Consider the following 15,534-nt stretch of genomic DNA (forward strand, 5'->3'; position numbering starts at 1 on the left):
GTGATGTGGATTCATTGAGTGAGACTTGGTCCTCCATACAGCAGAGAAAGAAATGCTAATGTTTTGTGTGATGTTCTTTAACAGTTGGTTTTTCTAAAGATATTTCCCAAACTTTTTTGTTCATATCTTTTTCAATGAATAACCAAATCCAAAAACTGAAATTTTGTGTGGGAGCTTTGAAATCTGAACATTTGATTTTTTTTTCTCCCAGAAGACAAAAAAATATTTTAAAAATGTTTGGTTTACATTCCCTCTTTAAGATGACCAGACTGAAAACTTTCAACCAAATGAAAATTTAATATTTTTTTAAAAAAACACAAATTCATTTATTTTCCAAAAATGTAAAATTTTTCAGTTAAAAATTTGCTTACTCTTTTAGTGGGCACATTGAAGAATAAAGAGGCACATTTTAAAGAGGCACATTTTGGCTAAAATGAAAATTTTCCATAAAAATGTTTCTTTGGACAGCAAAACAATTTGTCTTTTTAAAAACATATTTAGATAAAACTATTTTGACCCCATTTTAGTCCTGCATCATCATTATTACAGAATGGCATCTCAGAAAAAAGGGGGGAAATCATTTGTGATAGAGTCAATAAATACATATCAGAGGAGCAGCAGTGTTAGTCTATATCTGCAAAAAGAAAAGGAGTATTTGTAGCTCACGAAAGCTTATGCTCAAATACATTCGTTAGTCTCTACGGTGCCACAAGAACTCCTTTTCTTTTTAACAAATAGGTAGTTGCTAACTTTTTTCCTTATCACAAAAATTGGACCAAATCCATCCCTAGTGTAAAGGATCACAGAGCATCTCCCATTGAGTTACACCAGGAGGGAATCTAGTCCATTGTTTTCTGCTCTGCTTTGGGTTTTTGCAATGGCCGTTCCTAAGACCAGACAAAAATATTGTAGTATGTGATTGCTGGATTTTCAGGGTTTTTTTTGGTTTGTTTTTTGTTTTTTTTTATTTTTACACTGTGAATTATCCATTGTAGACAGGCTAGGAGGAATGTGAGTATCTGTCTGGCATTCTCTTCCCAAAGGCCAGTATCAGACAATAGAGTGCACTGTTCTTTAGCACATAATAAAGTAAAATCATATTACACTGAGCACAAAGCTACCTAAGATTTTGGAACATGCCCAGCCATCTCTCAGTGAAGTAACAACTGTGTTTGCTAGAGAGCTTGGGAGACCCAGCTGTAAGGAGGCCCTGTCTTTGTCCCTATTTGATTGAGTTTTCAATCTAATTTACCACCTCCAAGCTGCGCTGGGCTACTAGCTAACTGACAGGAGGGCTTTTCTAGAAACATTAATATCCTTCCTTCATTGTCCCCTGCTACCACTGCTGCTACTACTGTCTCTACCTGGAAAGGTCTTGCTGGGGATAAAGTTTCTTATGCGAGCATGGAACTGCTCTTTAGGAGGTAAGCCATAAGTCAGGTTCAAAGAGGAGGGAAAAAGTTCCCTGAAGCTATTCCCAGTTCCACAAGACCACTGCCAATTCATTCATGCTGTTTGGCTTCAGGGAATAAAGCTCTGGAGGAGGGGAGGAGAGTTCCCTAGCAGATTAAAGCAGGAATTTTGATGCCCCAGGATCTGCATTCAGAAGGAGCCTTCAAGTGTGGGATGAAGGAGCGGTGGTGCTCCAAGGAGCTGCTCTCTGCGATGCAGGAGTTTCTTTATCACCACTGTTGGCCTGGAAGCTGGCAATGCTAGACATGTAGTGGCGAGTCAGACAATGTGTGTGCACAGCACTGCATTCAATGATAAGGGCCCGCATGCCCCAGCCGCAGGCATGGAATGTGGATTGAGCATTTTACATGGATTTCCTTAGACAAAACAGGGCCATTTTTGATCACTGAAAATCAAATTTTACATTTTTAAACTGAAGAATTTGGGGGTTTCGATTGTTTGGATGAAAATGTGAAAAATGTTGGCCAATCGGGAAAAAAATCATTTTTGTCAAAAGTGTCCACAGGGATGAAGACTCAAGAAGTGATGGGCTTCTAAAAGCTCATAGGGTAGAAAATTCCATACATGGAGGAAAAGCAGAGATGATGAGGTGGGAGATGAAAGCGATGGGTTTTGTGCATCTCCAGACTGCTGGTGGATCTGTGCCTTATTTCATTTTAATCCAGCCCTGGGGACAAGGAAGGAAGACTCTAAAATCTCCTCTTTTACCCCAGTGGTGAACAAACTCCAAAAGGCCTGAAGGACAGTTTAGATCTGAATGAGCCCAGATGAGTTTGAAGCTATTTGGGACTTGGGCTGCAAATACCATTGATAATAACAGGTTTCAGAGTAGCAGCCGTGTTAGTCTGTATTCGCAAAAAAGAAAAGGAGTACTTGTGGCACCTTAGAGACTAACAAATTTATTTGAGCATAAGCTTTCGTGAGCTACAGCTCACTTCATCGGATGCATCCGATGAAGTGAGCTGTAGCTCACGAAAGCTTATGCTCAAATAAAATTGTTAGTCTCTAAGGTGCCACAAGTACTCCTTTTCTTTTTTGCAAATACCATTGAATTAGCTAAGGTGCCACAAGTACTCCTTTTCTTTTCACCTAGATACCATGCTTCAGTGAGCGGGACGGTATAAACACAATACTTTAGATAGCTGTCCTGTTTCTAACGGGGATAAATACATCATCCCAGGCTGCCTCTCTTGGGTAATTTTACCATTTCTGTTTCCATGAGTAACACCTGAAAGCAGTGAAAGACAAAATATACCTGTGGGACAGAATGAACAATTTTGAATCTCCAAAAAAAGATTAAAGTTGAATCCATTCTTATTCTATTTGTACTAACTTGGCCAGAATTATAACCAGGATCATCCAAGGATCTCAAAGCACTTTACAAACATTAATTATTATTAATTATTATTATTAATAATAATAATAATGCCAAGCTATTATGCACTGCCCTATATCCATTGGTGAGTTGAGTGTCATTACGTTAGGCATGAAGCATCATTAAAATTAGGTTTCGCAACAGCCCTGTGTGGGAGAAAAGGTTATTACACTTTACACCATTTTACACCTGCCCACACTTCGTCCTTAAGTGCCTTACCCAAAGTCACACACTCAGTCAGTGGCAAAAGTGAAAACAGAAGCCAGGAATCCTGCCTTCCAGGCCCCCGCACTCACTTCTACAGGAAGGATGTTTTTGTGATTATGGCACCGGACTGAGCTTCAGAAGATATAGGTTCTCAGCCACAGATTTACTGTGTGACCTTGGGAAAGTTAGATTTTCAAAAGTGCTCAGTTTTGGCCCAAATGTGCTCCCACTAAGTCAGTAAGACTTAGACCAAAATACTGAGTGTTTTTGAAAATCCTGCCTTCAATGTCTGAGCCTTAGTTTCCCCTCTGTGAACTTGGGGATAAAAGAGTGACATGAGGTAAATCCAATCATATTTGTTAGGTGCGCTGATGCTAGAGTGACAGGGGGCATAGAAGGCAGGTACATGAAGAGATCTGATCCCCATCCATTGGCACCATTGTTCAGTAGTGTCTAATTAATTTCTGGCTACCACAGCCTTTAAAATACTAACGTCGGGTTGTTTGTTTGTTTTTTCAGGTGTGGTCACATTTTTACCAGAGTGCATTTCTTGCATTTAGGCTTTGTTGGTTGTTGGTTTTTTTGGTTGTTGGTTTTTGCTGCCTTTGGTTTCTTTACCCTCTCTGTTTTGCACACAATTCCACATTACTGGTTTCCCCATTCCTCTGCTAGCAGCAGAGGGGAAAGGAAAGAAAGTGACATTCCAGAAATTTTAGAGTTGGGGGAAAAAAAACCTTCTTCAAACAGCTGGTTTCCTGATTGGTTGGGATGGAAGCTCTGGTTGCCCATGTTAAGTCCTTGCTTATTTTTCTGCTCCTGTCTTGCTAGCAGAGAGCCTGGGGAGCCAGCTTTAGGCATGTGGGCCTAGGTTGCGTCATGACTAATGTTTAGTTAAAATGCAAGCTGGGGATGGGATGGTGTCCCTAGCCTCTGTTTGCCAGAAGCTGGAAATGGGCAACTGGGGATGAATGGATCACTTGATGATTACCTGTTCTGTTCATTCCCTTTGAAGCACCTGGCATTGGCCACTGTCAGAAGACAGGATGCTGGGCTAAAGGGACCTTTGGTCTGACCCAGTGTGGCCATTCTTATGTTAAATACCAACCTAGACCATGATCTCACTGCCCCACACTCACTACATGCATATAGAAAGAGGTGGTCTCACCATCTCAATAGTCAAGACAGACAAAGAGTGGGTTGGAGGTATGGGGGAATTAAGGTTTCCAGGACATTTCCAGACAATTCTGACATTTCCTACCTTGTGAGTTCGAGGTGGAGGGTTTCAAAAGCACAAAGAAGAGTGAGGCACCAAGGCCGAGATCATCAAAGTGAATTAGGCACCTAACTCCCATTGAAATAAATGGGAATTAGGCACCTACATACCTTTGAGGATCCGAGGCAAAGATCCCACTGACTTTCTGTGAGAATTGAGTCCCCAGTTGCTCTGTCTGTCTTAGAAAACCAACCTCCTTGCCATTGCAAAATTAAAGGTCCTTTAGTGTATTTTTCTTGGATGGGATATAGTAAAGACGGCCATTGCCACAGAGATAACAATCACTTTTTCCCCATCCCTAATATTTTGTGGGAGACTTTGGCCATTTTCTTCAATGTTTCCAGTCTCTGATTAGACAGAAGGAAGGGGAATGGGTGGGATGGGTGATACCATCAGGGAGAGCAACACTGACTTCTCCCAGTGCAGCAACTCAGCAGATAATTCACTTACCTTATTAATCTCAGGCGACCTCACACGGGCCCCTTCTGAGTCGCTGAATGCCCTATTGATGGCAAACTGGATTGCCAAGCCCGTCATGGTGCCCGTGGAGAGCGGCTTGATCTTGCGGACTGCTTGCAGCAGGCTGGCTTTGGTCCAGTGGGTTTTGAGGGAGAACTCGTTCTTGACTGTGCTGGCATAATTGATCACCCCCACCCGAGTGGCATTGGGGCCCACATCTAGGGACTCGATGACCTGGGACAAGAAAACTTTGACCTGCTCAAATTCATTGGGGCGCACGCTCCGGGAGCTGTCTATGATGAACACCAGGTCGGAGGGTCTCGTCCTACACAGAGCACCTGCACGAGAAAAGTGGGAAGAGAAAGATGAAGAAATAAGGCTACAGAAAAACTAGCGAGGTTCAGGGGTCAGAGCAGGATGCTGGGGACTCAAGACTTCCTGGTCCTTGTGGGGAGATAGGGTTCTACTGGGTTATGGCAGAGAACTGGGTGTCATTTGTAAAACCAATGGGATGATGATAAATACTTACTTATCTCATAGGGGCAAAGTGGGAACTAATTAATCAAAGTTTATAAAGTTTATACTTTTTAGAAAAGTATTTGTATTGGTTAAAAACATAACACTGTGTACAAATATGTGTACTTATAATGCACAGAGGTGATGAGATAATAATATTTGGCATTTGTGGAGCTGGATTCACCACTCCAGGTTTATGCTGTTATGCTGATGAAACTCAGTGCAGTCACACTGGAGTAAAACAGCAGTGGGGCAAACCAACTGTCTGAAGCACCTTGATCAGATGCCCTTCCAACGCTTTGCAAAAATTAATATATAAATTACTACAACAAGTCTGTGCAATAGGTATTGTTATTGCCACTTCAGAGACAGATAAACAGTGGCACACCTAGCCATAAAATAACTACCTCAAAGCTCCAGGGGGTCAGTAGAGGTGGAAATAGAACCCATGAGTCCTGACTCATATAACCCCCTGGTTTAACCCTTAAAGCAATGGTTCTCAACTAGGGGTACCTGTATCCCTGGGGGTACACTGAGGTCTTCCAAGGGGGAGATCAACTCATCTAGAGATTTGCCTAGTTTTACAACAGGCTACAGTAAAAGCCCTATCAAAGTCAGTACAAACTAAAATTTCATACAGCCAATGATTTGGTTCTACTGCTCTATATACTATATACAGAAATGTAAGTACAATGTTTATAGTCCAGTTGATTTATTTTATAATTATATTGTAAAAATGAGAAAGTCAGCAATTTTTCAATAACATTGTGCTGTGACACTTTTGTATGTTTATGTCTGATTGTGTAAGTAAGTAGTTTTTAGTGAGGTGTAACTTGGGGGGTACGCAAGACAAATCAGACTCGTGAAAAGGGTACAGTAATCTGGAAAGGTTGAGAGCCGCTGCATTAAAGCACAATGGAAAACTTGTCTTATGAAAGGAGACTCAAGGAGCTTGGCTTGTTTAGCCTAACTAAAAGAAGGTTGAGGGGAGATCTGCTTGCTCTCTATAAATATAACAGAGGGATAAATACCGGAGAGGGAGAGGAATTATTTAAGCTCAGTACCAATGTGGATACAAGAACAAATGGATATAAACTGGTCATTGGGAAGTTTAGACTTGAAATTAGATGAAGGTTTCTAACCATCAGAGGAGTGAAGATTTGGAATAGCCTTCCAAAGGAAGCAGTGGGGGCAAAAGACCTATCTGGCTTTAAGATTAAACTCGATAAGTTTATGGAGGAGATGGTAGATGGGATAACATGATTTTGGTAATTAATTGATCTTTAAATATTCATGGTAAAGAGGCCCAATGACCTGTGATGGGATGTTAGATGGGGTGGGATCTGAGTTACTACAGAGAATTCTTTCTTGGGTATCTGGCTGGTGAATCTTGCCCATATGCTCAGGGTTTAGCTGATTGCCATATTTGGGGTCGGGAAGGAATTTTCCTCCCGGGCAGATTGGAGAGGCCCTGGAGGTTTTTCGCCTTCCTCTGTAGCATGGGGCACGGGTCACTTGCTGCAGGATTCTCTGCTCCTTGAAATCTTTAAACCATGATTTGAGGACTTCAATAGCTCAGACATAGGTGAGGTTTTTCACAGGAGTGGGTGGGTGAGATTCTGTGGCCTGCATTGTGCAGGAGGTCAGACTAGATGATCATAATGGTCCCTTCTGATGTTAGTATCTATGAATCTATGAACTTTTCTTATTGGCATCACATCACAAAGCACTGGTGATCATACTGTAAAGAATAAGGCTGCACTAGACAAGAGAACGGTGTGAAAATGTAAAATAGATTGACCTAAGACGACATATTCCCCATGTAACTTCTACGTTCCCTTGGTAAGATCAATAATAAAAATGTGGAGAAAACTATTGGTGGTCAAGATGCCCTGTACTGCAGCTGGATGGAATTTCTCAAAATTGACCATTTTGATGACATTTTTCATCAAAATTTCAAAATGGGACCAAAAAATAAATAAAAAGGGTTGATATGTTTATGAACATTTTCCCAATTACCCATTTAGCCTGCCTCTGTGAAGTTCTGTTCTCATGTGCTCTGTTAATATTCATTTTCACATAGGAGGAGGATACAAATTCTGCGATACAGGGGAAAAGTTCTGTCAGACAAGCTTTTTGGCCGGCAATTCCACTGAAAAGTAATCATTTACCTTCAGGGGTTGGTTTCACTTCACTGCCATATTCATTGCAGGAAATAGAAAACTAGCTTATAATCAAGTTTACATAGTGCTCTAATCCTTAGACCAAAAAGAACTTTATGAAGTGTCATTATACCCATTTTACAGGTAGGGAAACTGATGCCAGGAGCTTTGCCCAAGGTCATGCAGTCCATCCTTGGTGGATCAAGGAATGGACAATAAGTCTCCTGATTCCCACTCCAGGGCCCTAACCACCATTTTTTTTTAATTGTTAACTGCTGCCAAGAAAGAAGTGTGGTACGAAAGCATTGAAGTGTGGGATAAGGACTGACTGAGCCAATAAAAGATTTAGAATCAACTTTTCACAAAGCACTTTTGTATTTTTGTCCCAAATAACCTTTTTTTTTTTTGTATCTCTTCTTATGAAATTAAAATGTATTTATGGGGAAATAAAGAGAGAGTATTGGAAAATCAAAAGCAAATCTAGCTAATTGTGTCCAGCCCCAGAAGGCTCCCTAGTCTTAGGGCTTGTCTACACATGGAGCTATTCAGGAAGAGCTATTCCAGAACAATTAGTCCTGAATAACTCCACATATGGACACTTTCATTCTGGCATAAATGCCTTTTTTCCAAAATAGCTTCATTGATTTTGAAAGTGAATTAAATTAAACCAAAACCAACACTTTTATTCTGGAATAAGAATGGCCACATGTGGACTTATTCTAGAGTAGATACTCCACTTCAAATCCATTGTCTACCTTATTCTGTAATAACTTTTATAATAGTCAAGCCCTTATGCAATGAAACAGAGTTTGCAGAAGCACCATGGTGCTGGATTAATTAGAAGAAACAGAAAACTGTTGGTAACTCAGAATTAAAACATGTTTATATTGCAAGCAGCATTCAATCATACTAGAAATATAGTGGATTGGACGAATGATCCATCTGTCATTTCCTGACTCTGGTAATATCTAGTACTGGATGGTTCAGGTATAGAGATACCATCTCTTCACAAAGCTGATCAGTTGGACAGTCTGGAAGACTTTTCCTTTCTCTGCGTGGCTACCTTATGCTCTGCAGCATGTTGTCACATTACCCTGATCATTTTGTGATCTGCACAGGTATAATGTTTTAAAAACGTTCTAAAATCACTCAAACCCTTTTACAAATCCAGCCCCAATATTTGTCTTGACCACCCTCCTGCAGCCATGAGTTCCACAGGTTGGCTGAACATTAATTGTTATCTGTAACTTCATCCAGTCCTACTGGATCAGTTAATGGACTGATTTATTTACCATTGTACAATTTTTCACTATTAGCTTTTCCTTTTGAATTCAACACCTGTTTATTTATTATATATTATTGTAATACCACAGTTCCAAAGAGCCCCCAACGTGGACCAGAACCTCACTGTTCTAGGTGCTTTAAAAAACACCAACAAGCTGACAGCCCCTTCCCCAAAGGCCAGAGACAAAAGGTGCAGACAGACAGACTGGGAGTACAAGGAAACAATCTGACAGTATTGTTCAGCATGATAGCCACTCAGCACACTGGCTGCCTACCATTGTCAAGTATTTTGTAGCTGGGAAATGGGGATTTGCAGACATTAAAATTAACCATCCTTCTTTAAGGATGCTCACAGGTTATCTCTTGGGCAGCTTGTGTCTAAGGCAAATCCTGTCATCCAATTCAGGCAAAATCTACCATTGACTTCAACAAACTGAAGGGAATTCACATGGAAATTGCTTGAAAAGGTCTATGTTAAAACCCTTAATAAGGACCAACCTCAAAACCATCCATTCCACTTTACTCGGAAAGGTGAACCAGAGCTAGGAATGTCTTATCAATCCAGGCTAATTCGCTCCTTGAATTTCCCAAACAAAACCAGCTCTTGAGGAACGCTTTGAGAGAAGAAGCAAGTCTATTCAGGAGATAAAAAGGCACAGGACATCTCCTTTAATGGCAGTGCCTCCTCCAGCTAAAAGGAACTGGACCTCATACTATGCTGAAGACACACTGAAGCAACTTTTTGTGAACGGTGTCTGTGCCATGCACACGGCTATTATTCCTAAGTAACGAAGCAAGCAGGAGAATGCAGCACAGACATCAGGATTTTGCTGCCTCGGTCAACTATTTGCAAAGATTCTTTGCACAGCCCTGCAATCTTTTTGGTGTCGTTTTTCTCCCTTTATCCCCCCGTGCTCACATCTGCCCGGTTGAATGGCTTTGGTGATGAGAAGGTACCACAACAAACTGAACCTCTTCACTTACCTCTGGGCTGAGGGGGAGCCCGTAAATGCCGTGATGCTGGAAGAGAAGAAATGCAGAGAGCAAGAAGCCAGAGAAAATCCTGTCCATGATTGCTCAGAAGACTGGAGGCAGAGTGGCAGGCAAGAGTCTTGGGCCAGAGGTATTAACATGCCACTCCTCAGAGAGGCAGCAGGCAGCCTCTGACACTTGTGAATACCTGGGGGGAGGGCAAGGTTGGAGGTGGGGAGGGAGAAAAAGAAGAAAGAAAACTTGAATTACATGAAGGGTCTCCTGGCTTTGCCCAGCCCCTGGGGCTTTCCACAAGGGGTTCATTGCTTGGCTAGGGATGGGAAGTAATAAAGGGGACCCGCTACTGCCTGGAATGTGGAGAACCTGAGACCGTGACAGTGGGCCAGTGAAACAGGTTGGGAAAGGGGTTAACCTGTCATTCACGGCTTTAATCTGCACAGCCTGATGTTGCTACACTAAGTAAATGGTCTGCGGTGTATGAGGCTAGCATCCTTCCTGAGACTGGAGGGGGTGGAAGAGTGGGACAAGAGCAAGGTCACACAACCCTTAGATATCCAGCTCCGCACATGAAATGCAGACCTCAGGATTTAGGAACATCTGCCTTGTGGTAGGCCCCTCCTTCCAACCACTTCTTTTTACTAATCTGCAGGCAAAAATATCAAATCTGCTAAGGTAGGAGTGAGGGAGCAGAGGGGAATGAAAGGACTGGAATCATAGTGAGACACAGTCAAAGTAATGTGAAACAGAATGAGTTAACTCAGGGGTAAATTGTTAGCATCCATTAAAAAAATTGTACTCTTAGGATACTGAAAAGAGAGAGTGAGAGAAGTAAACCAGGAGATATCAACCGCAAAGATAAGAATAGATAGATTAGTAAACCCAGATAAATCAATAGATTAGAATATTGTATGATTTATTGTTTTAGCAGGTTCTGCCCAAAACCTAGAAGAAGATACAGTGACTGCCACAAGCATCTGGCAATCTAAATAGACAAATAAAACCATGATGCGCTGGGTGAAGAGGAATCAGATGTCTTCAATATCCATAAAGCACTATACAGATTTAGCAGGCTACGTAATACATTAATAGTAAGTAGATGCATTCATCACAAAGTAACATAACAATACTTCCATGTTAGTTGATAAATGCCTTTAGGCTGCAAGTGATCTGCCAATCTCATCTATCCAGCCATCCATTCACCACCTTAAGCATTCATTCATTTCACCTGCACTGTATGATCCCCGAGCCTCGCAAACCACTTCAGATCCAGAGAGGCCAATTCCCCATTCTTATGCTGAGTAGACACTTTACTCCAAAGTCCCCCCACACACTGAAATCATGGGACATCACACAGAAACAAGGCGCTACTCAGTGAGTCGTGAGTAAGGAAAGCACAAGCTGGCCTTAGAAGAGCTGTTCCAGAACATTTCAAAGCCATCAACATCTTGATGAGAAAGGGATAACTACACCAGAAAATTTTGCAGGCGGGAGCCCGGGCTCCGAGATCCTCCATCTCAACAGGTTTTAGCCCCCGCCCTGAACATCTACACTGCTATTTTTAGCCACATAGCACAAATCCCCGTGAGCCCGAGTCAGTGGCCCATGCTCCGAGACTTGCTGCTGTGGGCTTTTTATTTTCAGTGTAGCCATATCCTGGGGCCCCAAATCTACTGCTCTTGCTCATGGTGAGTAGCATCTTATTTCACAGGTAGCTCCATTGAGATAAATGAGGCTGACTCACAGAGGAATTGCTATTTAAGGTGAGCAAGATTGGGAGAATTTGGCTGCAGATTACCATGGGAAAACACACACACATATACATATGCATGCACACACAAAGCTATATATAAGAGCTAGGTATTATTATAATATCTACATTGGCACACACACACAATATACATCCACACAAATGCATTTATACACTCATATATACATTCACACACTACACACAAACACATATACACACACTTGTAGACACACACATATACCCCCACCCCCACAGAACTACAGATAGTATCAGGGAACAAAATGGAATTAAAATACATGTGTTTTTGCTTCCACCCCCATTTATATATATATATAATATGTTTTTTTTCCTTTCGCTCTGCTTGGCACACAAAGAACTATTGGTGCAGACAGTATTGCTGGCCATGAATGGGGATCATTCAGATCCCTCCATAAATGAAGTCTCTATGGCCGTTCTTGCCGAAGAAAATATAAGGTTTCTCTGTGTCATTTTTCTGCTAATTAGCAAAGAAAGATAAATACATTTCAGGTGAAATTTTTCACTATGGAGGTGGGAGCACACACACAACATTAAAGCTTTGAAAACAGGGTAAGGGCAGAGGCATTTTGGATACCATGCGTCTGCATTTATAGATCTTTAAAAGAAATGTTTATTTTTAAAATATGAACAATATTTTTTACCCAGGCCTCAGAAAACTAAAACACTGGATCCAATATTTCAAGAGGAAAATATGCATTTAGGGCTCTTCCCAAGGCCACTCACAACACAAATAGATAAACCATTAAAGGATTAAGCTGGTCCCATTCTGTAGGGCAGCTATTGTAGGTTTCATGTTTCCAGAAGCATAGAAGATTGTTCTCTCTCTCTCCCACACATACACACAAACACTCCTATTTACTAAAGAAGCACTTGTTTCAAATACTAGATTCGGCTCATTCCTTCTATGTCCAAGAAGCTTTGAATCAAGGTACTACATCAGGACCAACACTACCCTCTTTGAAGTCAACTGTTTAGAGGTAATGGCAAAGTTCATATGTGTTAGCCCCTCTTTACCAAGGAAAGCAGAGTGTGAAGGTTGTGTGAAATGGCAAAGAGAAATACATTGCCCAGTGTCTCAGTCTTAGGGGTCCCTGTAGATCTTACTCAAGAGTTCAGTTCAGGAGCAAAGTTCAGTGTCAAGTTCTTCAAGCAACCAGGCAAGAGGGGATCAGCAACTTTGATACATGTTTCTAACCTCTACCCTGGGCTCCTTGGAGAAGAAACGAAAGCAGAAGCAATGAGCTGGGCACATGGTGACATGGCCCCTTTACATCTCCTGCATAAAGTTGTCTACAGAGGGGCCAATATCTCTGTTCCAAAGAGATCTCAAGCTGTATTTGCCTAAAGACACTAACGTTGCAGCTGACCCATGGGAAATCATGGTCACATCACACAATTTACCTGTGACATCAGCCCCCATTGTCCACTTGTTAAATTTTGCAACAAGCATATTCGTGCTTTCTCCCCTGCTGTCCCTCACGCTTGGGGGGGAGCTCCCTGTAAACATCTGCAAAGCCACCTCATTCTCCACCTTCCAGTCCCTCCCTAAAACTCTCCGATGCTGCGATGCCTGTAAAAATCTTGTCAACGGTTAGGCCTGTGGTGTGCTGAAACAACAGCTTATCATGCGGACTCTCATTGTTTCCTTCTACTTCACTGCCTGTTTCCATCTGTTGTTTCTTCCCTTATACTTAGATAGTCAGCTCTCTTGAGCAGGGACTGTCTTTTTGTTCTGTGCTTAAACAGCGCCTAGTGCAGAGTGGTCCTGGTCCATGGCTAAGACTCCTAGGTGCTGTGGTAATAAAAATAATAATAATCATGAAAAGTTCCTACTAAGGCTGTGGAACCCAGGCATGTCCATAGCTAGCAATCCCACCCTCTGCATAATCATTGTCATGATTTCTTCTCACAAGTGAATGGGAGACTGAATTAGAATGAACTTCACAGGGGCAGCATGGCTTAAAGCATAGGGCATTAGCTGCGGGGGGGGGGGGAGGGAGAGGTCGAGAAACCTGGATTTTATTCAGTCATTCATTGCCTCAGTTTCCCCATCTGTGCCATGGGAATAACAATACTTCCCCTTCCTTTGTAAAGCACATGGAGATTTGTGGATGGAAAACGCTGCACAAGAGCTTTGTAAGTATGATCATTATTAGTTCATTTACACAGTTCTTTTTCTGATTTGCTCCCGTTTCCTTCAGTCATCAAGTTCCCTTGAGACGTGCCAATGAATCCAGTTTCTCCAGTCATCTAAATCTGCCAGGCTGTAGTTTGAACCAACTGCCTCTTGTCCTGCCCTCTGTGGCAAGAGAGGACAACTTTTCTCCATCTTTTTTATGAAAGCCTTTCAAGTATTTGAAGACTGCTATCATGTCCCCTTTCAATCTCCTCTATTCCAAATTAAACATACCCAGTTCCTTCAGCCTTTGCTCATATCTGACTTGCATTCCACCTTTTTGATCATCTTTGTCGCTTGCCTCTGGATCTTTTCCAGTTTCTCTATATCCTTTCTACACATTGGTGACCAAAACTGGACACAGTACTCCAGCTGAGGCCTAACCAGCGCCGAGTGGTACTATCACTTCCTCTGATTTTCATGCAATGCCTTTGCTTTTTTGTAGCAGCAGCATTGCATTGCTGACTCATGCTGAGGTTGTAATCCACAACTCCCAAATCCTTCTCAGCGGTGCTGCTGCCAAGCCAGTTCCCCCCCGCCCCATTCTGTATTTGTGCATTTGGATTTTCTTCCCTAAGTGTAGCACCTTACATTTGTCTTTGCTGAATTTCATTTTGTTGTCTATAGCCCAGTTCTCCAATTTATCAAGATCCATCTGAATTTTAGCTCTATACTCCAAAGTGTTGGCAACCCCCACTCCCACACAGCTTTGTGTCATCTGCAAACTTGATCAGTATGCTCTCTAGACCTACATCCAGGTCACTAATAAAGATGTTAAATGACACCAGACCCATTACAAATTCCTGTGGAACCCCTCTTGAGACCTCCCTCCAGTTTGACATCATTCTATTAATAGTTACTCTTCATTTGTAGTTGTTTAACCAATTGTGTATCCATTAATGGCAGTTCTGCTGAGCCCGCATTTCTCCAGTTTACTTATCAGAATATCATGTAAGACTGTGTCAAAAGCATTGCTGAAGTCCAGATATATTATGTCCACAGCATTCCCCCATCCATCAAACCAGTTACCCTGTCAAAGAAGGAAATCAAGCTGTTTTGGCATGATTTGTTCTTGGTAAATCCATGCTGGTTGCTAGTGATCACCCACTCATCCTTCAGGTATTTGCAAATGGAATATTTTATACATTGATCTAGTAGCTTCCCAGATATCAAAGTCTGCCTGACTAGTATATAGTTCCCTGGTTCCTCCTTTTTATCCATTTTAAGGATGGGCACTATGTTAGCCCTTCTCCAGTCTTCCAGGACCTGTCCCGTCATCGATGAGTTTGCCTATACTATTGCCAGTGGCTCTGAAATTTCTTCAGCGAATTCTTTCTGTACCCTCAGGTGAATAGCACCAGGCCCCGCTGATTTGAAGATGATAAAGTCAAAACAAAACATTTTTACCTTATTGAAATGAAACATTTAGACATTACTGCAGTAACATGATTTGACATCATTGACGTGAAACATCTTGACATTGCTGAAAGACAATGTTTTGATGGTCTTGAATCAATTTATTTTTTCAATTTCTATTTAGCAGGAAATTAAGAAAATTTAGTTTTTCATTCTGGTTCAGACCAAATATCTGTTTTCAAAAAGCTGGAATTTTCCATAAAATGGACATTTCTGATTTCCATCCAGCTTTAGGCAAAGAAAATCTTGCTTTCCCATTCTCCACTGACCCTGACTCTTCAAGATTAAGACTTCTCGGTCACCTTTTTGAAATGCACACAAATACATGATGTAGGTTTAGCACTGTTATCATTTATGTTATTTTTCTTTTGCAGTAAATGTAAAAGCACCATGAATTTTTTTTTACTTCAAATA

At 41.5% G+C, this 15,534-nt stretch overlaps 1 protein-coding gene across 1 annotated transcript in view; it reads right to left on the bottom strand.

The window, feature by feature from the left end:
• Nucleotides 1-11,675, bottom strand: part of MATN1 (matrilin 1) — a 37,320-nt gene extending 25,645 nt beyond the window's left edge. Inside the window, 3 exon segments of the mRNA XM_038377721.2 lie at nt 4,779-5,125; nt 9,734-9,751; nt 9,754-11,675. Coding sequence (XP_038233649.1) covers nt 4,779-5,125; nt 9,734-9,751; nt 9,754-9,820 — 432 coding nt within the window. The 5' untranslated portion in view covers nt 9,821-11,675.
• Between the last annotated feature and the right edge of the window lie 3,859 nt (nt 11,676-15,534).

The sequence above is a fragment of the Dermochelys coriacea genome, chromosome 19 (assembly GCF_009764565.3).
Source record: "Dermochelys coriacea isolate rDerCor1 chromosome 19, rDerCor1.pri.v4, whole genome shotgun sequence".
In the NCBI taxonomy this organism is placed as follows: Eukaryota; Metazoa; Chordata; order Testudines; family Dermochelyidae; genus Dermochelys; species Dermochelys coriacea.